Below are 27,978 nucleotides of genomic sequence, written 5' to 3'. Positions count from 1 at the left end.
GATATGACATGTCTGCAGCTTTTTGGCCACGAAAAAAATTAAAAAAAAAAGAGTAAAAGAGTATAAACAGATTTTCATCTAGGGTTTGAGAGGTTTGTATGCTTATATAACAACTATGTGGCGAAAAATTTCTTCACAGATTTAACGTTGGCAATAATTAATAATAAATTACCATTTGAGATGCTCGAAAGAGTCATCGAAAACGTGACTCAACGTATGATGCATCTGAGACGTAGTCGCACCAGTATTTGATAGAAATAACATTCAAAAAATAAATGCCAAAGAAGGTTCTTTCGAATGATAATAAGCATTCCCATTAAATTTCTGTCTTTAAAAATGTAGGAAACCTCGAAATGGATTACCCTTTATATAAGTTCGACGATAGACAGTCTTCGTCCTAATTTTTGCAGTTTTACCGCCTGAAGTACACTAATTCGACTGTTCCTTCGTCTGTAACAGGTGATTCACGTTTCGTCGACAGTCAAGAAACGATGAAGAAACTCCTTCGGATTGTAGTTGAACAAAGTTAAATGCTAATGTGAAGTGGTTTCATGGTTGCTCCTGCTGTCCGGAAAGCGTATAAGTGGCAGGACCTTTCTTCTGCCCAATATTTTATGCAAGATATGGTCCACACTTTTTTTTGAGATATCTATTGTATCAATTATCTCGTAAGTCTTCAATTGGCGGACTGCCAATATGATATTTCATGTTAAAACTATTTTTATCATGGAAGAATGGTCCTAGTGTACAGCAAAAATACGCTCTCCGATTTCACTACACATTTGTTTCTCCTTTTTTAAATATCTTTAAAGGCCTTTTTCTCAATATCTGATTAGCAGCCATCTCAGTTCTGGAAGTTCAGTTCTGATTAAAAACATGTTCTTTTCCGAGAAAAAGTTAACCAGAACTTAACTGACAGATGGCGCCGCTAACCAGCCATTGAAAAAATGGCACTAAGTCTGATTCGGATGGAATTTTATTTAGAATCTGTCTTATTGAAAAAAAAAAACAATAATTAAATTTGCTAATCATTTGAGCCGCTTCTTCTTAACCTTAGGAGGCACTACTGCTGTCAAACTTTATTACGGCTGTGCTCCTTATTTTTCACGTGGTCTCCCCATGTGCGTCTCTTATCAATAGGTCCCAGAAATTTTATATTTTTTTATTTAAAAGCCGACTTGAGCACTTATTTCGTGCCTGAGGGCTTACACTACTTGTATAGAGTTACATAGGTTAGGTTAATCTGGTAGGCCAATAAGCAACTCATAGACCAGTTTTGCTCCTTTGCGATAGCAGGTGGAGTTTATTTTAACAGACTGCGGCCTCATCAGAGTATCATATCATGGGGACCCCATATGTTTACAGCGGAGTCTTGCAAATGCAAGACAAGTTTCTCTGGTGTTTTGCTCTAAACATTTCTTGCAGTTTTATCGATCTATCAGCCCTATTCTGCAGGCGTTTTGCAGGAATTTTGTGATTCAGTATTATTGCCAGTGGCTAGAACTGAAGGCAGCATTAGAATTGCTACCCGACGTCAGCAATGCAGTGTAATCCGCATAGGTTGCCGCAATTGTGGAGTCAGAGTTAATCATTGTAAGGAAAGTCATGAAGAAATTGTAGAGCGCAAGCACAAGAACGCTGTCGTATTGCTCAATTTTGCCGTGCAACTTTTTGAATCTTTTGGTGATCCAGAATGAGTTGTTTCTCCTCCAGCAGAAGTAAAAGTCTATGCAATAATTTCCTTTCAAATATTTTCGAAATAATTATCAGTATACTAATTGGTCGATATAAATTGACCAGATGCCTAGGTTCACCAGGTTTTGGTATAAAGTTAAATCAGCAAATTCCTTCGTGAAAGCAATTAACAAAGTCTGAGCATGCCATTTAAGAACTTGACAATCATGTTGATTACATTTTCTGGAAACGCTTTAAAGGCTGCCGTATTTTTTCTGTCATAACTGGGTGATTTTTTGTTTTTGCCACTTAAGAATTCGGCTTTACTTAAACAACATCTAAGACAGACTATTTAATAACACCCTGCAAGCCACGAATGCATGCCTCCCTGATGTAATGAAAAACTTCGTGATTCGATTTTGAATTGTTATGATGATGGAGTGATAATTTATTTAATTTTTGTAAACAGTTTTCATTGCAATTAATCTTAAGTTCATACACATACATACAAACAACGTTTCTATACTTAAATTACATAAGAGTTTAACACTTTTTAAGCATAATTAAATGTATTTCATATACATACCACTCCCATTTCGGGCACCAGACAAATATTTCTTTTCATTATCATTAATATCAAATTGATAGATTATTTTTAATATTATATTTATATAATATGTGTATGTATGTAACTGCTACAGACTAAGCGACTGGAATGTGTGTGTGTGCAACTTACAACTAGAAAAATCATTTAAGTTTCGTTTGTTTTTTTGTTACTGATTAGTAGGTGTTGTTGTTGAAGACCCTTAGCGGATCTACAGGTAGCCATGGCCGGCCACCTCGGCGGGTATGTAACCCTCGCGTCCGTCGCGCGTGCGCACATAGAACCACTGACGATGATCTTTGGACTCGCGACACTCACAGAGCGTCACAATTTCGCCCTTGTGCAACACAATGCTCTCGGTGGAGTAGTCGGTGTTGATGGCAACGAGCGTCTGACGCAGGCCATGCTGCTTTCGGCTAGCAATGTGCAGCACGCTGGCGTGTTGCTGTAACTTGGTGTGCTTCACGCTGCCGTTTGCGGTTGAGTTGGCCGCAAAGCTGGCGCTGTGTGACATGCTGGTGACGCTGGGCGTGGCATTTGAGGGCACACTCAACGCCACCGCATTGTTCGTATTCTTTGGATGAAGATGCTGGCCGTTGTGGCCGTTCGTTATGTACGAGCCGTTGATGAGCGGCTTGTGTTGCAGCTGCTGCAGCTGTTGCTGTTGTTGTTGCATGTGTTTCTGCACGTGCAACTTTGACTTGTGCTGCTGCTGTTGATGTTGTTGTTGTTGTTGTTGAAGCGTGACATATTCGTCGTTGCCAGCATTACGTAGCGCCAACGCCTGCTTCGTGGACTTGAGTTGCGCGTACGCTTTCTCGACTAGACGCGGCTGTGAGGCCGCACGCAAATAGAGCCGATCCACCTGATGTTCGCCGCACGTGGAGGCGGTTGTGGAAATAACGGGCGTGGCATTACCATTCGCCGTATCCACATCGGTGCCGACGGCATCGCCGCGTTTGCCGCGTGGCGTACGTGCACCATCGGAGCGTGTGCCACCACGCAGACGTATCTCCTTTTCGGAGTCGGTCATATTGCCGCCGGGACGTGGGAATATATCACCGTTGGACTCCCAGCAAGGTGCTGGTTTATTGGTAACCGCGGCGCCGCTGCGTACATTCGGTGGCAGTATGCCGAGCGGCAGACAACACGAGTAGACGACATAGCCCTCCTCGGCATGTGGCGTTTGTACATATAACCAGTTTTGATTTTTGAACACCGCATTTACCACCATGCCAAGCGGCAGTGGAATTTCAATCTGATGCTGACCCGGACGCGTTTGGTATAGCGTGCTGGCGGCGGAGAGCACCACAGGTATGTTGCCGGGCGCTGCCAGCGAACACTTCGACAGAAACTCATCCACATTGCTTATCTCATAGCCGAACTTTGGTCCACGATTACGTTCGCGTCGTTTGCGATGCCGATGACGACGGTGTTGCCCCTCCGAGGCGGCGATCAAGCTCGGTTCGGAGTATGTACCCTTCAGCGACTTTAGTTCATCTTTTTCGAGCACAATACCGTTGGGCGTGAGTACGCACCCGACTGCTACCGTTGCACCACAGCCATTTTTGACCAATTGATTGGCCTCAGCACCGTCCGCATTGGCTCTGCCGTTCGCCTGCAGTGTCGCCATCTTGGCTGCGAGCCGCTTACGTATCTCATTGCGCTTTTTGGCCAGCGAAAGCGCTTCGCTGTTGTCGTAACTCTTCGGCAAACGTTGCGGCGTACAGACGAAGAGCAGTTCGCGTGATGGGGCGCGAGTTTTATCTCGATATTCCAATAAATTTTGATTGCTGAAGAATTTCTGTGGTGCCAAAGCATTGGCTGGCATATGTGCGGTGGGCGTGGTCGCGTATCCATTGAGTGGATCCGTGCTGCCAGGCAGCTGTTTGAGGCGATAACGTTTCGTTGTCGTTGTTGTTGTGGTAGTAGCTGTATTCGTAGTGCAGGTGGTGGTCAACTGTGTTGGCACCACTTCGGTGCGTTGTTTTGTCGTTAGCAAACCGTTTACACAACCGTTATTATTATTTGGTGTCTCTAATGTGCCATTGCCGAGTTGCTTGCAATTTGTTGTAGTCGGCTCTTCATCGCCATTCAGGGGCGGTTGTATTTCGTTTTGTGTCTCCTGTTGCTGTTGCTGCTGTTGTTGTTGCTGTTCTCTTAATACCCAAGTTAGTGAGATACGCGGCCGGCGTAAGCTTAAGTTCTGACCCATGTCCCGTTGCGTTGAGTTCGTTGCTAATCTTTGGTACTCGACGATTTCCCTGCCTTCAGTGTTCTCCACGTTTAGTGACACGCCTACAACTCCCTCATTATAGGCGCAGGTTCGGAGTTCAGGTGTGCTAATAGCACGTTCCACCTGCGGTTGCCAATTACTGGGTTGTAGAGCTCTAAATCGTGCCCCCTCTCGATCGCGTGGCACCGGACGGATTTCATCTATTTCCACATATTCTGTAGAGCAACGACTGTGTGTGCGACGTGGCGGTGTAGCTGTAAAATTGCTTACGGAACTGTCGTTGCTGGTCTCGTTGGGTTCAAGTGTGGGCTCGTTCGGCTGATGTAGGATTAAGGAGCAAGCGTGCAGCAAATCAGGGCAATAGGCATCTGTAAAATAGGTGGGAGTTTAGTAAAGAACACTTTATTAATTGATAAGATTTTAATTAATACAGTTTTATAAACTTTTAGGTCAGAAATTGTTTTATAATTCCTAAACTTGCTTTATGTTCCTAAAAAAGACTTTAATATTTCGAGTAGAATTGTCGACTACGAATTTGATAGACTGTTAATTTTAATCTGGGTGTAAAGTCAGGTTAGATTAGGTTAGGTTAGGTGAAAAGGTCGATCGTAACTGGCATCACACTTGGACAGATTGGAATGCCGGTGCGATGCGGTCTAAAACCCTTGTATATTGCTCATAAGAAGCTCTTGAAGCCTATCATAGATTTGTTTCGGTGGCTATTATCAGTCTCGGCTTCATCTTCCGCTACGACTGTAAAAAAGTTTCACCCTCAGTCTTGCTAAAAGAGGAATTTGGAAAAGTGCCTGAGGTGTTACTTCTCACCTTCTTCCACACAACTTTGACAATTGTGTAAGCTCACAAATGACGGATCCTAAAATTTTTGAGATTCTCGAAGGCTTGAAGCAATATGGCTCAATATTCTCGAACGGTGTTTGTGGTGGCGAACTTGACTCAATTGAACATCGCTCTAGACAAGAGGTAATAATTACATTGACTCGTGGAATCTACTGGTTTAAATCCTATACGATTTTCTGTAAATCAACAAAGGTCTAATCCAATATTCGGTATAAGCTGCGTCTACATATCAAATACCTTTGAGTCCCTATAAAATATTATTGAGCAACTGTCATAACAGAGAAAATGTTATATGAGATATCGCAGAGCGATTTTCATGTTTGCTCTTCCAAATGTAGTTATTTCGTAATCCCAGAAGGATGTAGCGCAAGAATGTGACCCAAAGGGTATATAAGCGAGCAAAATTGCTGGATTTGGGACGAAGAGCAACCTGAAGATAATCAAGAGCTGTCATTTCATGCAGAAAAAAAGAAAGGTTTGGTGTGGTTTGTGGGCCAATGGAATCATTGGTCCATAATTCATCAAAAATGATACCGGAGAGAATATAATCGTCAACGGTGACCATTATCGCGCCATGTTAACCGACTATTTAATGCCTCGGTGACTTTTGGTTTCTATACGACGGCGCCACTTTCCATATATCGTGTTAACCAATGCATTTATTGAGCGAACACTTCGGTGAGCAGATAATTTCACGTTTTAGGTCGGTCGATTGTCCTCCAAGATCGTGTGATATCACACCGTTAGACTTTTTACTGAGGAGATATGTAAAGTCTAAAGTCTATGCGGACAAACTCGCTTTGATTCAGGCCTTGGAGTAAACCATCACGCGTGTAATTCGTGAGTTACCGGTTCAAATGCTCGAACGAATCATCGGAAATTGGATTCAACAAATGGACCGTCAGAGTCCTAGCCGTAGCCAACATTTGAGAGACATAATCTTCAAAAAATATATTCGAAATAATGTACTTTCGAATGATAATAGCTCCACTAAATTTTAAGTTTCTGTGTTTTTTCTTTAAAAAACATTGAACCTCCAAATGTATCACCCTTTAAGTTAATACAAGAATATAATCTTTATGAGCAGACCAGAAAAGCTCAGTGGTCTTAGCATGATTTTAAACGACTTTTAGTCTGCAACTAATGACTTTAAAGCCAAAGATTGAATTTCTTCGAAAATAATCTTTTAACTGAGTTCGAATAGGTCTCCTAGAACTCATCTAATGCCTGACTATTTCCGGTTCAAAAAGGAATACCTCGTTTGTATTAAACTATTCCTCAAATATCAAACAATGTCAAGTTTGTTTTTGTAACTAAATTTAATGGCTTACATACCCCTTAAGCCACGACCAATGCGCTGTTGGCGACGCTGACGTCGTCGTTCACTGCCGATTGGCAAGCGAGCGTAGGTTTCACTATCACTGCTGCTACCGCCGCCGCCGCCGCCAGGGCCACTGACACCAACAATCGGATTTGCGCTGTAGAAATGATAATTGTTGCTGTTGTTGTTATTATTTCTATTGCTAAGGCTGCAGTTGCTGCCGCTACTCGTGCTGTCCGTACTTGTCGCGTTGATATTCGATAAACGCTGTTGCTGCAGCAAATGCAGACGTCTACGGCGACGCAAGTGTTGCTGTTGTTGCTGTAGCTGTAATTGCTGCTGCTGTTGTTCTCCAACTTGTACTTGTGCTTCAAACCCTGGCTCTGGCTGTTGCTCTTGCTGCTGGCCAACTGTTGGTGCCACATTCTCGACAAGTTGCACTAATTGCTGCTGCGCTCGTAGCTGCCCCAGCGGCTGCTGATATCCAACACCACCGGCCGGCAGTAAAACTTCGACATAATCTGCGACATTACTGCCACAATGAGGGGCGCTGAATGCTTGACATTGCTGCCAGACTTCCGCTCTGTGCGGTACGTCAGCGCCGACTACGGCTCGGCCTTCAGCTGTGGGCACGCCAACAACACCCGCAGCCACACCCGCGCTGTGCGGCGTGTACGAAGGCGGTGGTGTAGCTGGCAGTGAATCGTAGACCGGCGGCGGCGTTCGGCACAACACTCGATTAGCAAACTGATTCCGCCCACTCACGTTGTCTTCGCGCGTGCGACGTTGACGCGTCGTCGAGTTGTCTATAGGATTTGTCACTCGAAGCGTAACAGCTTCGCCGCTGGCGGGTGCGGGCGTTTGTTGACGTTGCTGTCCTTGCCCTTGCTCGGTGCTCTGACTGCTGGCGTTTGTACGCCTGTGTTGTTGCTGTTGGCGTTCTGCGAATTGAAATGAAAAAGGGAAAAGATAACAACAATGAGATTTGTGCTAACAGTTAGAAAAGGCAGTAAGTTGCAAATTTATTTAGGGTTGCAAATGTTGTTGCGTCGGCGGTGTGGGAACTGAAGATTTGTGTAGGTTTTGTTTTTAATTCTTCCGCTTTACAACCATTTCAAAGGCAAATACGCAAATTAGTGCAGCGAAATATTTTAATAACTCTGCAAAAATCCCCTTTGTCGAGGTTTCGTTCGTTTTTTTAGCTTTTAGCCTCGTATATATATTTATACATACGTATTATATAAAAGAGTCGTTTGATGAATGCGTGACTTCTATTGAGATCCACATAGTAGTAACTAAAGATACAACACTCCTCACGCCTACCGCTCTATCCTCGAGTCTTACTTTGGACATTACTTGGTACATGAGATATTTAGCTCAGCGAGTACCGGGTTTTTAAAGACTAAGGAGTCAATAAGCCTCAACCTTAAGACCAAATCGGCAAGACTACGCTGTAAGCATCTTGGGTTCCCACAGTATGCATCCTAAAGGAAGACTACAGCTCATGGTCTTAGCAATTTAACTCCATCTCGTATCGTGAAGAACCAAAAGTGGTCTATGCGGGGCTCTTTGGCCTACCAAACCAACCTAACCTAACCTATGACCAATATCGAAGTAAGTTCGATCTTAATTTGTATGAATTTTTGAACGTTCAAAAACTAAGAGCCAAGCGTTGATTCCTTCTTGTGTCTACTTTAGACTGAGCATATCTTTTCTATAAGATCATATCTCCAGTAACTACATATTTGTTCTATTCAGACTCGATAATTCTATATATACTATACTCATTAAACCCCACCTCTATCTTCTTCGAATGCTCTTTTAGCTTTAGCTTACCAAATAATTAAGGGAAGTGACTCTGCGTTTCGATAGTAGAACGGCAGTAGTAGCCTTAAACTCAATGACCGTGCTTTCGAAGATTAATAAGGAATACCTACGGGAAAGGAGTAATTTGGTTATCAAGTCATAGCGGAATGCCAAGCCACTGAAAAGCTGAGAAGATGACAAGTAAGAGCCCATCAAACTCGCTGTCGTTGAAATAGGAACGAGTTGGAGCTTCGTTGTCCTCTTGGGGTTTACTATTGGATAGCTGGGACTGGCGGAAGCTTAGTGAGCACTGCACAACCATCGGTAACTGTACGATTGAAAGACCCTTCTGATTGAAAGTCAGTTACCAGAGAGCCAACGAGTTCATCATTGTATGGGCCATATAAGAACCTTGTTCTCTTGATGTCCACGCGTTAGTGTTAAAAATCATAACGGACGCTAGTTAAAGAAACCTCTTAAAGGAAGACGTTATAAAAAGATTTAAACTCACTATTGATTGCTTTGCATTTTGTACGGAAAAATGAAGTAAGGACAAGTCCATTTTAATGGATAAAAAGGGCTTTAACCGACACTTAAAATCTAATTATTTTTTATTTTTATTTTTTTTTTTTTTTATTCACAAAGGACTGATCATAATCAATCAAAGTACGATTTATACTTGGGTTCATTTATATAACTTAACCTCTACAAGTATTTTCTTTTTCCAACACTGAATAATTTCTTCAGATTTTAAGTTCGGCATCAAAAGTATGACCTGAAAATTTCAAGAAACTCTTATTTAGTTAAGATATTTTGTTTTCGAAACACATTTTTTACCAAAAAGTTGTAGGTGTATCTAACTGCCCTCGTCTTAATTGTGTTTGTATGCATATGGTATATACTTGTAATATAGTATATTAAATGTATTTTTTCAGCTGCCTTTGCTGTTTGACTTTGCTTCCTACTCGCTTCTAATTACGAAACTCCAAGCCCCTCGTGATGACATTGAAATATTTTAAATTTTTATTTGTACTTATTTCATTATTTTTGAGTGCTCTTTATGCAATTTCGTTTTCGTGAATTCGCACTTGAATTTAAATACATGATGCAATGCGGTCTGAGAAGTACCTGACTTACTATAAGAATGTGTTTAAAAAAATAATATTTATTTATTTATTTATTTTGAAACATCTTAAACAAGCATAAAAGAAATGGTTTGAATTTATGTAAATATATGTATGTATGTATGATCAAAGTTGACAGTATCGTTGAATTTATGAACTACAGGCAAAAATACAGTTTGAGCATATTTTAGTCTTAGAGCGGTTTGTGCTTTGTTGACGGCAGAGCTATGTACATATGTACATAGATGAGTTCTGCCGAGAGAATCGATGTGATTTGAATAAAAAACAACTGATAATTTGGATATAAGAAAAAGGTTCATTCATACTATAGACCTACTAAAAATGTATTACAAGTATAGGACTTTATATGCTTTCTTGAAAAGGTTTGAAATCAAATTACTTATACATGCCTTAAGAGCATGCAGTGTCATCAAGATCATGTGCAAGGCACCGAAAAAAACACACAATCTTTTTACTCACACAGTCTCGTAAACATAGGAGGATGATTGTTGCTCTGGTCACAGGTATTAACTTACTGCCATTACATGCGAGCCGGATGGACATCAGTAAAGGCGATAATTACAGAAAGCACAGGGAAGTAGGCATGAGAGAGACGCTGGAAAACCTGCTCTACTTCTGCCCTCTTTATTTAGGAACTTCGGAGTTCAAACGTTGACGTTCTATACGAGGTAAATTTCAGCTGCTATTATATTGTATGGCAGTACGAAGGATCTGTAGGTCCATCTATGGCATTATAACCAGCAAGTATAAACTAATCTAAATTATTTACACTCCTCATGCTGGAGTTGAACAGTAATGCGTTGCGATTTTTACAAAGGATAACCATATCAAACAAAGAATTAGTTCCAAATTTGTATTTCTAACCGTATTTCTAAATCGTTGAAAATGTTGGAACAAGCTTACGGTGATTAAATTTTATCAAAACCTCAAGCTTACAAAGCCTTAAACGACGGTCGAAATGTCGTTGAAGACATGTCTAATTCTAAACGACCTTTAACCTCTTCAACAGATGAAAATATTAAAAAAGTGGAAGATATGGTGCTTGAAAATCGTCAGGCAAGCGTTAGAGAGCTCGACATCTCTCGTGAGTTCGTTCGAATGATTTTGGTGAATATTTTGGGCATGAAATGCGTCCTTTCTCGACTCGTCCCGACAAAGCTGTTTAAAAAAAAAAAAACGTAAACAGATCTCTTTGGGCATACTTGACCGTGCGAATTTCTAAATACTACAAAAGAAATTCACGTAACCGAAACATGTTTTAAAGCTTATGCAAAAGCTATTAGAGAAATCATGACAACGTCGTCGCTATTTTCATTATTGCCCAGACAATTTGTCACCAGCGCATAGAGCAAATAGGTGCATACATACATACATACACACATGCGATTATACAAGCATACCACTGTTGTTGTTGCTGGGTTGTTGTTGGCATAATTTAGTCAATTACATTGCACACTTGTTGGCTGTCAACTATTTATGTCTCTATTTGCAACATTTATTGCCTCGCTGATCGGAGAGTACCGCTTTTGATGGCGACAACTAGCGTACAATGTATTTTATTGCAACTACATACATACTATATACAACTACATATATACTGTATACATACAGTATATATATATAGTTCATATGTAGTACGTACTTGCTACCTCCGATATGTTGCTGAGCAATATTGATTGCTGCTGGTCTTACGAACACTTGGCTTGTGGCCTGTGGCTGCCTTGGTGAACGTGGAACCAGTCTGCAGCTGACATACAGGTGAATTAGGAAATCTGCAATGCTTAATTAGGTTGCATACAGCTTACAACAACAACGAAGCACTTTCATTTTTTGCCATAAAACAGCACATGAAGACAGGCATGAATAGTTGTTGGGGAGCATTGAGGAGCGTTGGAAAGCGGCTGAGCCGAAAAGTGTTGTGTCCAGGTGGAGAAATGCTGACAATTTGCAACAAAAAACACATGGCGATTGCCGCAGCGGAGGCGTTATAATAAAATTGTGTTGTTAGTGCTTGTTGCTGCTGTTGTTGCACATTAGTTCCGCGAAGAGCGCTCACAACTCATCATCTAAATGACGTAAACTCCATTAAAAGCACTTGGAGGAGCAGAACGAATCATCATGATTATCATTAATAGCAGCAGCGGCAGCAGCGACAACAATAAAAAATCAAAAACAATAACAACAATGGAAAATAATAATAACAAAAAGCGATTATCCACCAACAAATGTCGAGATTTATAAGCGGCAGCGCACGAGTATCGAAAAATAAAAGCTAAACGAGACATTCCAATTTCACTAGCCACACACATACAAACATAGAAACATTATATATCACATATGTACGTAGGTATGTGTGTGTTGCTGCAGCATGTGCATTCCAATCGCATTAATGTGAAACGCATGCGCGCCAAAAACCACTACGTGCGCCACAACAGCCAGCAGCCAGCAGCCAACAACAACTAGAAACAATACTTATCATCATTGACTGCATGGCAAGTTGTTGCTGCTGTTGTTGTTGTTGCGGTGGTCGTCAATATGCCTGGCACGACTGTTGACACGCCCTCAAGGGCACACTTTCATTGCCCGCCAAGGCGAAAACACCAGCAAGCAACAACAGCACAGGCTGCTCTTATGAAAATTACAACAAAAACATTAAAAAAATATATAATAAAAGAATACAACTAAACAACTGCAATTGCACACATGCAACCGTCAATGAGCTTGCAACAATAACAACCAGCGACAGGACGGACTAACCATGGCATTAACACGATTATTGCACGATCCGCGTAAACCGTAGTGCACCTACGTTGCCGGCAACAAAAACAAAAAAACATCAAATATCGCGTTGAATGCAACAGTATGTGGCAGCAAAAATAATTCAGTTAGCTGCTGCGCACAGTGGTTTTGAATATGCCAATGAAGAAATAAATTTATTTAAATTTCGAATATCTTATCATTAAGTGTCTGTATTTCCATTGAATAAATAACACTGGCAATTCTAACGTCATCTCTCGATAGAAGAAACTGTGGGAACATGATCGGAATACTAATTGGTCACTGGCTGGTGGCGGCACACGCCCGCAGTATGTGGCTGACAGATCGAGAAGACTGCAGGAAATGTTTAGAGCAAGGCACCAGGGAAACAATGGAGCATCTCTTGTGCACTTGTCCCGCATTGGCAAGACTACGATTTAAGCATCTGGGGTCCCCAGCTTATTAGCCACCAGATTAACCAATCCTAACCCAGCCTATTGGCATCAATCACTGATTTCTAGGTTAAATAAGCTAACGGGTGATTTTTTGAGGTTAGGATTTTCATGCATTAGTATTTGACAGATCACGTGGGATTTCAGACATGGTGTCAAAGAGAAAGATGCTCAGTATGCTTTGACATTTCATCATGAATAGACTTACTAACGAGCAACGCTTGCAAATCATTGAATTTTATTACCAAAATCAGTGTTCGGTTCGAAATGTGTTTCGCGCTTTATTTTGTTCAGCGATGAGGCTCATTTCTGGTTGAATGGCTACGTAAATAAGCAAAATTGCCGCATTTGGGGTGAAGAGCAACCAGAAGCCGTTCAAGAACTGCCCATGCATCCCGAAAAATGCACTGTTTGGTGTGGTTTGTACGCTGGTGGAATCATTGGACCGTATTTTTTCAAAGATGCTGTTGGACGCAACGTTACGGTGAATGGCGATCGCTATCGTTCGATGCTAACAAACTTTTTGTTGCCAAAAATAGAAGAACTGAACTTGGTTGACATGTGGTTTCAACAAGATGGCGCTACATGCCACACAGCTCGCGATTCTATGGCCATTTTGAGGGAAAACTTCGGACAACAATTCATCTCAAGAAATGGACCCGTAAGTTGGTCACCAAGATCATGCGATTTAACGCCTTTAGACTATTTTTTGTGGGGCTACGTCAAGTCTAAAGTCTACAGAAATAAGCCAGCAACTATTCCAGCTTTGGAAGACAACATTTCCGAAGAAATTCGGGCTATTCCGGCCGAAATGCTCGAAAAAGTTGCCCAAAATTGGACTTTCCGAATGGACCACCTAAGACGCAGCCGCGATCAACATTTAAATGAAGTTATCTTCAAAAAGTAAATGTCATGAACCAATCTAACGTTTCAAATAAAGAACCGATGAGATTTTGCAAATTTTATTCAAGCTCTTAAAAAATCACCCTTTATTTATAGCCAAATCTTCAGATTTAGAAAAGAAAAGTTGTAATGAAACCCGTGTGACGTACAGGAGAAGTCGCAGTCCAGTCCTATGGTTGGAATGAGGGTGGGTTGTTTAAGTTTTTTGTAAAGAGCCTTCCGTCAGGCTAACGTTTTGACTACCGGTTTACTGTAGTGATTTCTAAGCTGCAGTAGTTGTTATTAACGTTTCAAGTATGGCAAGTTTCGAAATGCAGTCTCCTTCAGGAAGGTAAGCATTCACTCCGATAGCAGAGTTCGCTAACTCGCTAACTGTTCGCAAAATCTTAGTGAAAGAGTGTCTGTGTTGTCAGGGGATACCTTTTATCTGCTCAGATCGGAGTGGCAATAAAATGGATCTCCGTGCTTATCTTGCGATCGAGCACTGAACCTATCGAACTTACGTGAGCTCAGCAGTCGTTGGTTGATGAGCAGCTATTGTGCAAATGCGAGATGCTGCTATGAGTATAACGCAGGAGATTCACTGAATTACTCGCCTTTAGAAAAGTTCATCTGGCTGCAGTCATAGGAATTCATACTGGGCATTTTTCAAATTAATTGCTAACCCGAAGACCGTTCATACCGTACACAATGGAACGTCGCTCCATCGTCATCGATTGGAGAATCGGGTTCACGATCAGCAGGCTGGAGAAGTGTTTCATCATTAATTTCAGTATACTCTAGGCATCAGTCACTAGATCACATTTGTTGGTTCCACAAGAGTATGTTTCGGTCTTGAAACCTTTGTTAGTTGCTGTATCTTTTCATAGAATTTTTGAGACACGACAGGGCAAATCGTAGGCTAAAACTTTCGACGGATGCAATTTTCTAATCTTGTATGGAAGAAGGTAAAGTGAAAACATTCATACACTTTCTCCAGCTTTTGTAAGACAGACAGGATTTCAGAGAACCAGGAGATATAGCCTTAAGAAATTTGTGATAGGCACACCATGGATCGGCGTTCTAAGCTGTTGAAAAGAGATCCCTGTTAGAAGCGATCTCCTAACTGAACCTAACCTAACTTAATCTTCTTGACGGCTATTAGGAGGTTTGATATATCAACATTGGAATCAATTTAGCCTCCAACTTGTCTCAATATATGGAGCAGATGAACGGCAAAGACAGATTCAAAGCAGCAGAGTGCAAGGATTGGTCGGGAGATTTATGAATCTTTATGGAATGGCATTTGTACATGTATTCTAGCAAGGGACAATGACCTAGCGTCACTTAAAGCGGCTCTCAAGCTTGGTTAGTGGCAAAACGAATGTAGAATTGTGGACTGAGTATGTCATTATAGATCAAATCGATAAGAAGACATTAAAAAGGCAAATACTACTCTAATGATTTTCCCCTGATGTATTCTGATCCGAGTTTTTGTCTTGGGATTGAACAAGAATTCAACCTTTTATGGAATGATGGTTGTGTATGCCATCGCTGAGACATCTGCGTGGTATTTACATAATTAACTATATGTATAGATTGTATATAAATTTTATAATCTTATTGCAATCGATTTGTAAGACAAATCTTTGTACTTAACCGAAAATATAACATCTCTAAAAGACACCAAACTGCCACCAGATGTGGATTAATAGCTTACTTAAATTAATTTAAAGAATACTTAGCATCCCTCTACAAAATTCCTGAAAGCGAGAATGGGAATATCACTAAAGGTCTTAATATGACAAAATTTTACGATGGACATAACTCGGATAATTCATATTGGAATCTCTGGTAACCTCTTTACAGACTGTTACACCGAAAATTAATCGGACTGTATTGAGTTATTGGTTAAAATTTTGAAGGAAGGTGCCATTTCTCAAAGTTCCGATCAGCTTCCAATCATCGAAAGCTTACCGAGAGCGGCGAAAGCTCAAGTGAAATTCGGCTAAACATCTCAAAGAGAGGACGGTTGTCTTTAAAATAAAAAAAGACGTCTGTGCGAACAAATTAAATGTTCACATCTCAAAAACATAACAACAAACTATTCGAAAATAAGCCACTGTGGAGTGCGACAGCCAGCTTAGTTGGACTGTTGGCAGCCAGCATGTGATGAGTTCCAATGAAACCATTATGAACCGCATACCCCTGCGCAAGCGTCGTGCTCCCTGAATAACATGCAATGTCCTGGCGAAGTGGTGAAGTGTTGTGACCAAATTGCTTAAGCACACACATACATATATGTACAATAGGTGTGGTGTATGTGTGTGTGTGCGTCTGCATGCGGGCCCTTTACCATATAGCTTACGACATGCCATTGACTGGGCACACTATGATTAGCCAGCGCATTGGCGTTGATCATGTAAAGGTCGTTAAATTACGACATGATATATGCGAATTTAGCGAAAATCGGTATAGCATGATACAATAACAACAACTTATGCTTCACTCACTTATTTATCTGTATATACTACATATTTTAACTGAAGTTTTGCCTCCAAAGCTTCAAATCGCATACTGACATAGACTTTAAATATATATATACAAGTTGTACATACATATATACCTATGCGTACATAGCATGACTTTTCATTCAAGCATAATTTCAATTTTAATTTCAATTTTATGAATATTTTTAGCAAGCTTACGCTACGTCTCCACCACCATCTCCACCATTGATTGTTCAACGATTGGCGTGCCAATGTCACCAATTGCCGTTGAGCAGCGGGAAGGCCATATAGCTGCTGGCATTTATGTTTAGCTTGCAACATTGTTGCATTTCTACTATACTATATTCCACAAGTTATTGCCAATTGGCACACCATGCCGCCAACGAGCGTTGCCACCGCGACCAACGCCGCCGCCTCAGCGCCAGAAATAATTGCATCGCGATACGTTGCTTCCGTCGACGTTTCGCGTTTTCGCTTGACTGACGTTTGTCCATTGAGATCTTTAATGCACTTCAATGCCAAACGAGTACATGTATACACGTGTATACATACATACGTACTTACATATATGGTATATAAGATATAAGCTTTAAAGTTAGCGATAACCACCCAATATATTTTCATATACGCCGACAACGATTTTTCGTCACGTTTTTTACAGCCCAGTGATGTTTGAATTTTTATTGACCACGAGCCCATTGAAATTTTTCTAAGCGCTTTGAAGTTGCTGTAAATATGATCGAGTCGGAGATTAAGAGACTTTTACATTACATGTTTTGGAAAGTACATCAGAAGCTTGGCAGCGGTTGCCTCTGTTAAAAAGCATGTAATACACTTCCAAGTCAAGTACACACATATTGCAACTTATGCATATATATTCGTAATTATAAATATATAATTTAGGCTTATATTTCCGCTAGAAGTTTGGCTGAGCTTCTCCCCTTCTACTATTTATGAAGATACATATTATCTGACAAATCGATGTCGCAAAAGTTTTCAGCTGGCTGCGAATATCTATTGAATCTTATCCATGGCAAAAATATGTTCAGAGGCTTACTAAAACTTACCTGGGCTTGATCCATATTGAAAGAATAGCTATTTTGATGCTGGAACACTCCAACTTAAAACAAGCGCAGAGTAGACTACCCATTCAGCTAATACCAAAAATGGACAAATGGGGTTGGTGATGCGAATATATAACCTATCCCTCCCAAACGTCAACCTTACCTTCGCGCGGTACCCCCAGTTCACTACGAACGAGGCTCTGACGACCGAGTAAAGGCGGTATAACCTTGGCATCTGCGAGGAGGAAATTCCTACGCCATTGCTTGCCTAGAGGCGAAACCGGCAGCCCCGGAACTAGGCTCGGATGCAGAACGCTAATCACCTACTCATCTTAAACCCTCTGATTACCGAAACCGAGAGGCCCTATGACCACCTAGGAATTACGGGAAAATATATATTTGTATATATAGAGTATACTACCGCCAAGATCTTTCCGACGACATTTAGTTTATTTTATATTCACGAATTTTCCTCAATGCGTTCGCTTCTCATTCCACTTACTTTCCATTCCCGTTTTCTTTCCTTTTTGAGAATTCTACTTTCAAAAACTTAAAATTTTCTCCTATTTTTATTAAGAGTAGGGCAAACCACCATCTTAGCAAAGAAATGATCACACCGTTCTGTCTGGAGCTGAAGAAAAATTCTTTATAATCTAAACGTGTATGTATACCAGAAACTCCATTATTTACTGAATATCGCAATACGGTAGTAGGGAATGTATAAGTGAAAGTTTTAGTTCGGGAACTAGTTTTATGAAGAAGATAAGTTCGGGTGTATTCAGTTCCTTATCTACCTGATATATCCAGGGAGGAAGACCTCCACCTCGTCATTTGTTTCCTCCGGCAGGTACTGCGTCGAATACTCTCAGAGCTGGAGCCTTTTCATTCATTCGGACAACATAACTAAAAAGGCGTAGTCGTTGTCTCTTAATTCATTGAATTGTGGCAAAGACTTCAAATATCTCGACCAGAAATCTTCCGCAGAACCTTTCTCTCAAAAACTCGTAACGCCGACTCAGCAATCAGCTGTTGTCATCCTTCATGCCTCTGCGCCATATAGCAGAATGGGAATGATGGGTGACTTATGGAGTTTGGTCTTTGTTCGTCGAGAGAGGACTTTAATTCTCCATTGCTTACTCAGTCCAAAGTAGCACTTGTTGGCTAGAGTTATTCTGCGTTGGATTTCGAACCTGACATTGTTGGTGCTGTTAATACAGGTTCTAAGCTAGACGAAATTATCTACGAATTCAAAGTTATGACTGTCAACAGTGGCGTGGGAACGAAGACGAGAATGCGATGACTGTTTGTTTGATGGCAGGAGATATTTCTTTTTGCCCTCGTTCACTACCAGAACCATTTGCTTCGCTTCTTAGTCCAACCTAGAGAATGTAGAACTAACGGCACCGTTGTTATTGTCAATGATATCGATGTCATCATCGTACGCAGCAGTTGTACCTACTTATAGAAGATTGTACCTTCTCTATTCAGCTCTACAGCTCGAATTGTTTTCTTCAGCAGTAGATGGAAGAAATCGCACGAAGGGAGTCGCCTTGTTTGAAACCTCGCGTGGTATCGAACGGGTGTATCGAACGAAGGACCTCTCCTCCCGATCTTGACTACTTTCAATAGTGCTTACTATTGACCAGCGCTCACCAAGTTCCCGCGAAGCCCAACCATCTAGTAGACTTTAAGAAAGTAACATGCGCCATTAGACTATAATTGTACAAGGGAGCTTCGTTCCGTTCACAGTCTGATGATATTAAAATGAGAATCCTCTTCTTAATAATTGTTACCCTTAGATATAAGGCTTCATTAAATCAATGAGACTAATTAGTATATTGAATAATTAAATTCCAACTGCAATATGACTAGCTTACAAGCACAAAGTAGCTTTTAGGTGACTTTGCCGCACAAAATTGGTCAACCTTCATGTAAATTTTCATATATATGTACATAAGTAAGAAAAAAAAGTATAAAAGAGAATTAAGCCCATTTCGTGTATGTTCGTGTGCATGTAACTGATTAACCTGCCACCTGTGCGCGCAATTAGTACCTGGGGTGGCGCTGATGGCGTTGCCGTAGCTCCTTTAACAACACCAATGACAGAACGGACGCAGCCGCCTTACTGTTTATCACCCAAAATCAGTGTTCGGTTCGAAATGTGTTTCGCGCTATTTTATCGACAAATTTTGTTCAGCGATGAGGCTCATTTCTGGTTGAATGGCTACGTAAATAAGCAAAATTGCCGCATTTTGGGTGAAGAGCAACCAGAAGCCGTTCAAGAACTGCCCATGCATCCCGAAAAATGCACTGTTTGGTGTGGTTTGTACGCTGGTGGAATCATTGGACCGTATTTTTTCAAAGATGCTGTTGGACGCAACGTTACGGTGAATGGCGATCGCTATCGTTCGATGCTAACAAACTTTTTGTTGCCAAAAATGGAAGAACTGAACTTGGTTGACATGTGGTTTCAACAAGATGGCGCTACATGCCACACAGCTCGCGATTCTATGGCCATTTTGAGGGAAAACTTCGGACAACAATTCATCTCAAGAAATGGACCCGTAAGTTGGCCACCAAGATCATGCGATTTAACGCCTTTAGACTATTTTTTGTGGGGCTACGTCAAGTCTAAAGTCTACAGAAATAAGCCAGCAACTATTCCAGCTTTGGAAGACAACATTTCCGAAGAAATTCGGGCTATTCTGGCCGAAATGCTCGAAAAAGTTGCCCAAAATTGGACTTTCCGAATGGACCACCTAAGACGCAGCCGCGGTCAACATTTAAATGAAATTATCTTCAAAAAGTAAATGTCATGAACCAATCTAACGTTTCAAATAAAGAACCGATGAGATTTTGCAAATTTTATGCGTTTTTTTTTTTTTTAAAGTTATCAAGCTCTTAAAAAATCACCCTTTATAAAAGAGAATTAAGCCCATTTCGTGTATGTTCGTGTGCATGTAACTGATTAACCTGCCACCTGTGCGCGCAATTAGTACCTGGGGTGGCGCTGATGGCGTTGCCGTAGCTCCTTTAACAACACCAATGACAGAACGGACGCAGCCGCCTTACTGTTTATCACCCAAGGCAGGTCGAAGGCATAGGTAGCAGAGGTAACGCCGAACGCCAGCAAGCGACGACAATTAAATGCGCAAATTTATGCACACAAGCGGACCAACATACAAACATACAAGTATATTTATATGAATCTGTACGGCTACATAAGAGGTACACAAGAAGATTTTCGTTTCCGAAACTTGTGCGGCGAAACGACAGTCTTTACGGAATTACTCGTGCTGTAGGAGCATGCCGTCTCGCATTTCACCTCGCTGCGCCTGTGGAGTGTGCGGTAAGGTAGTGCGAGGTGAGTGCATATTAAAATGAATGGCTGTGGCTGCAGATGCGGAATGGTCACATAAACTTGTACTTATGCACTACTTAACTAGAACTTTATGGCAAATTAAAGTTTTTGCTCGGCTTAGCAGGCCAAGCGTACACAATTTATGTGCACTTTAATGGCTTGCATTAAGAATCTGAATGGTGTTTGTATATATTTTTTATTTTTATTTAATTTTTATTTTATTTTATTTCATTTTTTTTTATTCTAGCCACAAAAGTTGCCACGAAGTTTCTAACACCCATAGGGGACGTCGCAGACCTTCTAAGTAGGAAGGTAGAGTGAATGTCTGACGACGCACATAGGCCTTTAGGGACTCCATTGTGAAAGCAGCGGGACTAAAATCACCTCACTCTATTATGTTCTTCTTGAACCACCCTGTGCTGAAGAAGAAAAGAAATTTTTATCTGTGAAATTTTCGAGATATTGTCAAGTAATCTTCGACCGATAGTTGACATTCTTTTCTTATACTATAGATAATGCCTCTTCTTCTTCTATCACTTGACAGCTTTTAAAAGAGTCGTTATTTGGCGTTCGTAGTCTGCTGGCACTCGTACTAGAGTTCTTATGTCATTCCTTTGGAATTTTAATAGTCCACATTCCATTATGCTAGGTTTGACTGCTTGTTAGGCAAGTTAGGGACTGCCGAGACTCAGCTTTACCTATAACATGTTTTTCGATGAAATATCTAGTACAAGAAGCCAGAGGCATGTACTATAAATTGCCTACTCCTTCACTATCCTTCATGAAACCCTGAGAGACTTTAGCTTCAGACTGAATGGTAATTGCGAAGTAAAGTCCTCTTTCGAAAAACAAAGACCAAATATTACAAGTCACTCATCATCCCTGTTCTGCTACATATATGGTGCAGAAGCATGAACGATGACAACATCTGATGAGTAGCCGTTACGGAATCCGAGAGATAGGTTCTGCGGAAAATTTTTGGCCCTTTGCGCATTGGCAACGGCGAATACGGCAGTCGATGGAACGATGAGCTGTACGAGATATACAACGGCATTGACTTAGTTCAGCGAATTAAGAGACAATTGCTACCCTGCCTAGAAGATGTCGTCCGAATGGATGGAAACAGTGCAGTTGTGAGAGTATTCGAGGCTGTGCCACCGGAAAAGCAGAGGAAGACCTTCACTCCGTTGGAAAGATCAGGTGGAGAAGGTCATTCATTTCATTTGGAATCCCCAATCGGCACCAAAGAGCGCAAGCGGTGTCTACGCCAACAGAGAAGAAGAAGATATCTTCACGAAATTTTACGTGGCAACGCTACAGTACCTGAAGATATTTTCTAGATCGGTTCACTATATCATACAGCTGCCATACAAACTGAACATTCAAAATGAAGTTCTTGTATGGGACATGTATCTCTTTTATTTTTAAAGGGTATACTAGCTTCGCTATTACTTGTTTTTGTTGTTGTTGCCTACGAAGTCAATGTGCATATGGCACGCTGTGCAGCCTGCGCTTTGGCCAAACATTTAATTTCTCGTGTCACCATTTAAATGCGCTGAGCACTTCTCGGTTACCTCTACATATGTGTGTATATATGTATGAATGTATGCTTAAGTCACATGTACATCTACATAGATGGCCATATTTGCGGTTGTAAAATACGCCAAATGACATTAATGTGGCCAATTGGACTGGCCGTGTCCGCGGCCATTCATTTAGACTTAACAACTTTGGTTTTGGCTTAAATGCCTGTGGCATTTGCCGGCTTTTTATATAAATTATTATATTTTATTACCATATATTCTACTCTATGCGCTTTTATTTACACACACATACCATATACACACATGCATATGCTTGTGTGTAAAATATTTTAGTTTGTTGTGGAGTGCCACGAAAAAAGCGAAATAAATTTTTAATTTAGTTAAAAGCCGATATGTAAACATTTTTATAATCAAATTTACTTAATGATTTTACGAGCATGAGTTATTCATTCATTCATTCCGGCATTTATTGCCTAGTATTTTACCTTTTCAGCTCATTTTATCGCGTCCGAGTAGTTTGTTTGAGTGCTTGCTCGCGCTTGCAATATTTATTTTCCACTATTAGCCATAAAAAGTTACTTGTTTACGGGTTTTAATCGTTGAGGCGTGAATTCATTTTCACAACTCGCTTTTAGAGCGAGAGTTATTTATGTATGAGGCAAGTGCTTTCATTGAAATTTAGTAGACAGCTGGTTTGGAGGTGTTTTGAATTGGAGATTTTTGCATGGAAATTCCTTGATGGAGATTTGGTGTATGAAATTTATAAATAAAACTATAAATTCTTCTGTTTTTGTATTCTTACTGGTCAACTAAGTGAGAACCAGCTAGTGTCGAACTAGGACGGTTCAGTTGACAGATTTGTTTGAGAAGCTTTTAGCTATATCCTAGAGTGGTCCAAACTGCACAAGTTTTTCGGAGACCCTTGACTTGGACAATAATTTGTGTAAAATTTCGTGAAATATCAAATCAAAAAAGTTTTTCATAAATGGGTTAGATTTTGATCGATCCGTTTGTGTGACATCCGAATGCTATAGTAATGCGATCTAAACAATTTCCTTAAAGAATGTACCGTTGCTTTGGACAATAGCCTGGCCCGTAAAGCTATATCGCTCATAGGGACGCTACAAAAGTAGACCGATAGGGACAGCAAACGACGGCATATTTTTTCCCGCTCTTTTGACATTTCTCTTCAGAAAGGTTTGCCATTTCATCATGGAAAAGTACACGATCCAACAATGAGTTGAAATTATTAAAATTTACTAACGAAATTCGGAGTCAGTGGCCTCAACTTTAAGAGCGCAACGTCCAAGTAATAGTCGTCATAATCATCCTGACAGAGCAAAAATTGTTTGTCTAGTGAAAAAATTTTAATCCAAAGGTACAGTACAAAATGTTCCCATGCCAGTAAGACTAAGAAGTGCCCGTATTGTCGAGAATATTGCTGCCGATAGCGAATCAATTCAGGAAGATCCAAATCAGTCTATCACACGTCGTTCTCAAGTGTTGGACATCTCTGTGACGTCGTTGTGGCGAATTTAGCGTAAATATCTTGGCCTACACCTATCTTGTGATTGATGCAAGAACTAAAGCCGCTTGACTAAGAGAAGAGTAGTATGTTCGTAAAGTGGGCTGAGCAACAACTTGAAAATGATGCGGATCTTCATCGGATCATCTTCAGCAAAGAGGCTCACATATGGCTAAATAGCTATGTCAGTAAGCAAAATATGCGTTATTGGTCAGCTAGTAATTCACACGTACTCCCTGAGTCACCATTGATCCCGAAAAATTTACGGTTTGGTGCGGTTTATGGGCCGGCGGCGCCATCGGGCAGTAATTCTTCCGTGATCAAGACCGGACCGCTACTGTAAATGGGAATCGCTAAAATGAGCAGCTTTTGGAAGAGATCAGGACATGTTCAACATTTCAAATCGAAATCTCGAAAGCTGAGGGACTAGTTTGCGTATAAAAAAACTCAACGAAATCGAATGGGTTAGGTTAGGTCGTAAAGCCGATCCTCATACCAGGGGTAACGCTGGATCTCACTTGGAGAACTGTGAACACTGGCTCTTTGTGACTCTAAAAAATCCTAAATATTGACCACCGGATTAGCGAGTAGCTTTCAGCCGATCAAAAATATTTTAAATTTCATAAAATGTCTAACCACTTTGCCGAGATGTTTCAACCTCGACCTGGCGAAAGCTGGATATTTGAACAGAAAGTATCTAAGTGATCTCAACTCATCTTTCCCCATACCGGCGCGGACCCGCGTTTTAATCTAAACAAGCACTCAAAACTTTGGCGCTATACACAGAAATAATACGGGAAAGTTTTCTGCAAAGTAGCTGATTTCAGGAATTCCACTTGCAAATACTCTACATTCATCTTCTTTTTGGAGTAGAAACCGCAGTTATAGCTGAGTTTACTGCAGCCTGTCAGTCGTTCTTCCTTTTCAGACGTTTGGAAGTCGCTTTGCCTGAGACCTCGATCCTGACGGAGCTGTTGATATTGCTGAACGTACTCATAATCTACATTAGATCCTGGTAAACACATATATGTAGTGTACTTTTCCAGAGCTTCTTCATGCTATCGCAGTTTTTACTCCAATGCAAAATATCCGATGTACGCATTGACTGACCGATAGATCTCCTGAGATCAATTTCTTTAAACAGGAAACATATTGGAAACAAATGGGGAGAGAGCTGTAGATGAGCCGAGAGTCTACAAAAGCTTTTCAAAAATATTTCAGCGTTTCAATTAGTGATTTTAAGGCTCATCTACAGGTCCGAATGGATAGTTATTCCTATATAATAGAAAAGATTCTATCATTTCTGAAGGAAATTCTCGACATATGGGTCTTTAAGCTTGCGTCAAAGTGAAAATAAACCACATCATATTCTCTCTTACTATATTCAGAGTATTTTTTCGTTCTGAAAATATTTAAAAAAAATTCTTGCTCGTTACTACTTTACTTAAGATTCAAACTACTTTCATTTTGTGTTTATCATTAGATTAACCAATTTGTTGCAAACTTCAAAAGCTTAAAGCACACACACACCGGCTTTCATAAACATGTAGACACTTAAGTATTCCGGTTGCAATGTGTGCAACTTTAATTTGTTCCAGCACTTTTATTTGAGTTATAGGCGTTGGCTCATATAACTTACATATGTACGGCATGCGAATACCTCCCCAGATTGGCGTTGAGCTCATACCTTCTCTGACATTGTTCGTAATTGAGAAAATTTACGAGCCTTAAATTATGCTACACCAGAACGTGGCAAATGTAACCGTATTACCCACAAGCACCGCAATGATTGTGTAGTTTGTAATTCTTGAAGCTGTATGAGTTTGACATTATGGTGGTGCATTTAATCGATGGATATTTTTTTAAATTGCCGAAAATGCAGCGTTCGTTAGAGTAGAGGTATGCGGTTAAATTCTGTGTGAAACTCGGTAAATCTGCGACACAGACGTTTGATAAGATCAAGTAGGATTACCCAAATGATGCTTTAGCAAGAAGTGGTGTGTTTCGGTGGCACCAGCTCTTTTTCGCCCCGGCTCACACCATCTTTCTTGTGAACAGCTACCTAACTAGGCCGGCAACCCAATGCTTTCGCAGACGCTCTACAGCCCAGATGTGGCCCCCGGACTATTTTGGTTTTCTTGCCTGAAAAGGCTGATGAAAGGCAAGTATTTTGAGACGAGCCCAGAGAATGCCTTCCGTGACGCCTTCAATGCTTGGAAATCACGCTTGCAGCGCAGCATCAACGTAGAAGGACTTTGACAAAGTATATACATATATATGTATAGTATAAGTAATATTTTTCCTAAATTACATACATATCATCACCCTTGAAATTTGATACACAATTTATACAAAAATTTTATATTTCACTTATTTTCAGTTTCAGCACACCCTAATGCACATGTGTATAAATACATAAAAGCTTAATACTTGCAGCATTACGGTGTTATGAACAGTGGAGAAACAATAAAATAATAAAAATATATACCATAGTACATTATATACGCATTCATTGCCGCTTCCGCTTCCTTGAACTTGGTGAACAGTAGCACTGGGCTACGCAGCAGGTCTAATTTGGTGCGCTACAGAGGCTTTACACATACACATACATATGGACACAAGCTGTTATATATTTTATAGAGCAAAGAAGCGCTATATACACACATATACCTTTGCAATTTGTTGTTGTTGCGTACTTTTTACTTATATTCAACATTTTTATAGTAGTTAAGGACCATAGGGATTATTTGGCGGACCACTACCTGTTAGTGCCAGGTAATACAATTCCGTTTAACAACAACAAAAGTTGTAAAAGCCGGTAGTAAAAGTCTGCCAATGAATTTGAGATTTGTGTAGAAATGAGTGTACACTCATATAAATACGTATGTATCTAGGCATAAGCACTGCTGTGAAGCTACCTTAACGCTGCAAAAGTCTGGGTTGTCATGTGGGATGAGCCATTACCAAGGAGTAGGTAAGTTCTTTACAACTTTTCGCTTTACACGAATTAAGCTTACATGCCTTGCTCTCTGCTATGTCTCTGCGATACTCCGACCCACTTGGCCCCTTGAGCATCGCTCATTCATAAATATTTGCAGCAGCCGTACTCAGTTAGTTTTCTAGCATATGCTAGTTATGTATATACACAAATGAGGAGTGTGTTGCTTGGCGCGCCTGTTAGGTTTCCTCTTCATTTTGTTTACTAAAATTCTCTCTATTTCGTAGTTTTATTAATATTTTTTTTTTTTTTTTTGGCAAATTGAAAACTTTATCTCATGGCAATTATACTCGCATATGAATTGTATGGTTTCCAAAGCAGCATTCAACATTCAAACCAATTTCCATTTGTGTCTTCTATTATGGCAATTACTTAGTGCTGCAATAGCAACAGCATATTCCAATCATGCCAAATAAAAGTTTATTAAAACCTTAGTTATGGGCTTTTGAGGTATTTGGAATGTGTTGTCTGTAATATTTTTGAATTAAAATTAATCCAAAAATATATGTGTGTTGTTTTAAAGTAAAAGTAAATACACAAATTGAGCTATGGAATTAGTTTCGCTTCAGAATTAGCTTATTGGATATCTGATAAAAAAATGTTTTTATATATTTTATATTCCCATACATACTATATACGAGGGATACTTCGGCTAAAAAAAATAAAATTTTGGAATTAGGAGATTATATCTCAACGCAGTTGCCTTTAGTTCGGAACACTTGCTCTAGCAATGCTTTAATTTTTTAACCTGACTCATATAACTGCCTTGCAAGTAAGTTTTCCAAGTTTGGAGAGAAAAAGAAGTCGCTTAGGATAAATCAAATGAATACAATGGAAACGTATAACAATTCATAGCCTTATTCTACAAATTTGACCGTTGCGGTGGCGTGAGTTTTATGATGGCAGTGCATTTTTTTCTTCGCATCGGCCTAATGTTTTTTAACAAATCGGCATCACAACAGATCTGTAATATCACATAGTACAGTCCGCATACCAGTTTACCCAACTCCAGGTAGTCGATGTAGATCACAACTTGCAAACTCTAGAAAACGACGGCCATCACCATTATGGTCGATGAAACAGTCTTTGTCTTCTTCGGAACAGCTTCGTTGGATAAAGTCCACTATTTCAACTGTTCTTTGGTCTCTAGTGTTTACTAGTGCATCAATATTTCGTCAACGCACAAAAATTTTGTGCAGAATCTCCCTCGAATTACGCTTCAACAGCTTCACACACAGCTG

The 27,978-nt window shown here is 40.4% G+C and overlaps 1 protein-coding gene across 1 annotated transcript in view; it reads right to left on the bottom strand.

Moving 5' to 3' along the window:
• Positions 1 to 2,096: 2,096 nt before the first annotated feature.
• The window catches only part of LOC105228027 (uncharacterized), a 139,729-nt gene continuing 113,847 nt past the window's right edge, over positions 2,097 to 27,978 (bottom strand). The window contains exons 2-3 of the mRNA XM_049459066.1: positions 6,708 to 7,634; positions 2,097 to 4,882 (exon numbers count right to left, since the gene is read on the bottom strand). Of these exons, the coding sequence (XP_049315023.1) occupies positions 2,490 to 4,882; positions 6,708 to 7,634 (3,320 nt within the window). The 3' untranslated portion in view covers positions 2,097 to 2,489. The remainder of the gene's footprint in view (positions 4,883 to 6,707; positions 7,635 to 27,978) is intronic.

This window comes from Bactrocera dorsalis, chromosome 5 (assembly GCF_023373825.1).
Source record: "Bactrocera dorsalis isolate Fly_Bdor chromosome 5, ASM2337382v1, whole genome shotgun sequence".
NCBI classification, from domain to species: Eukaryota; Metazoa; Arthropoda; class Insecta; order Diptera; family Tephritidae; genus Bactrocera; species Bactrocera dorsalis.
Note: the sequence above shows the minus strand (reverse complement) of the source record. Positions and strands in the feature narration are given on the sequence as shown.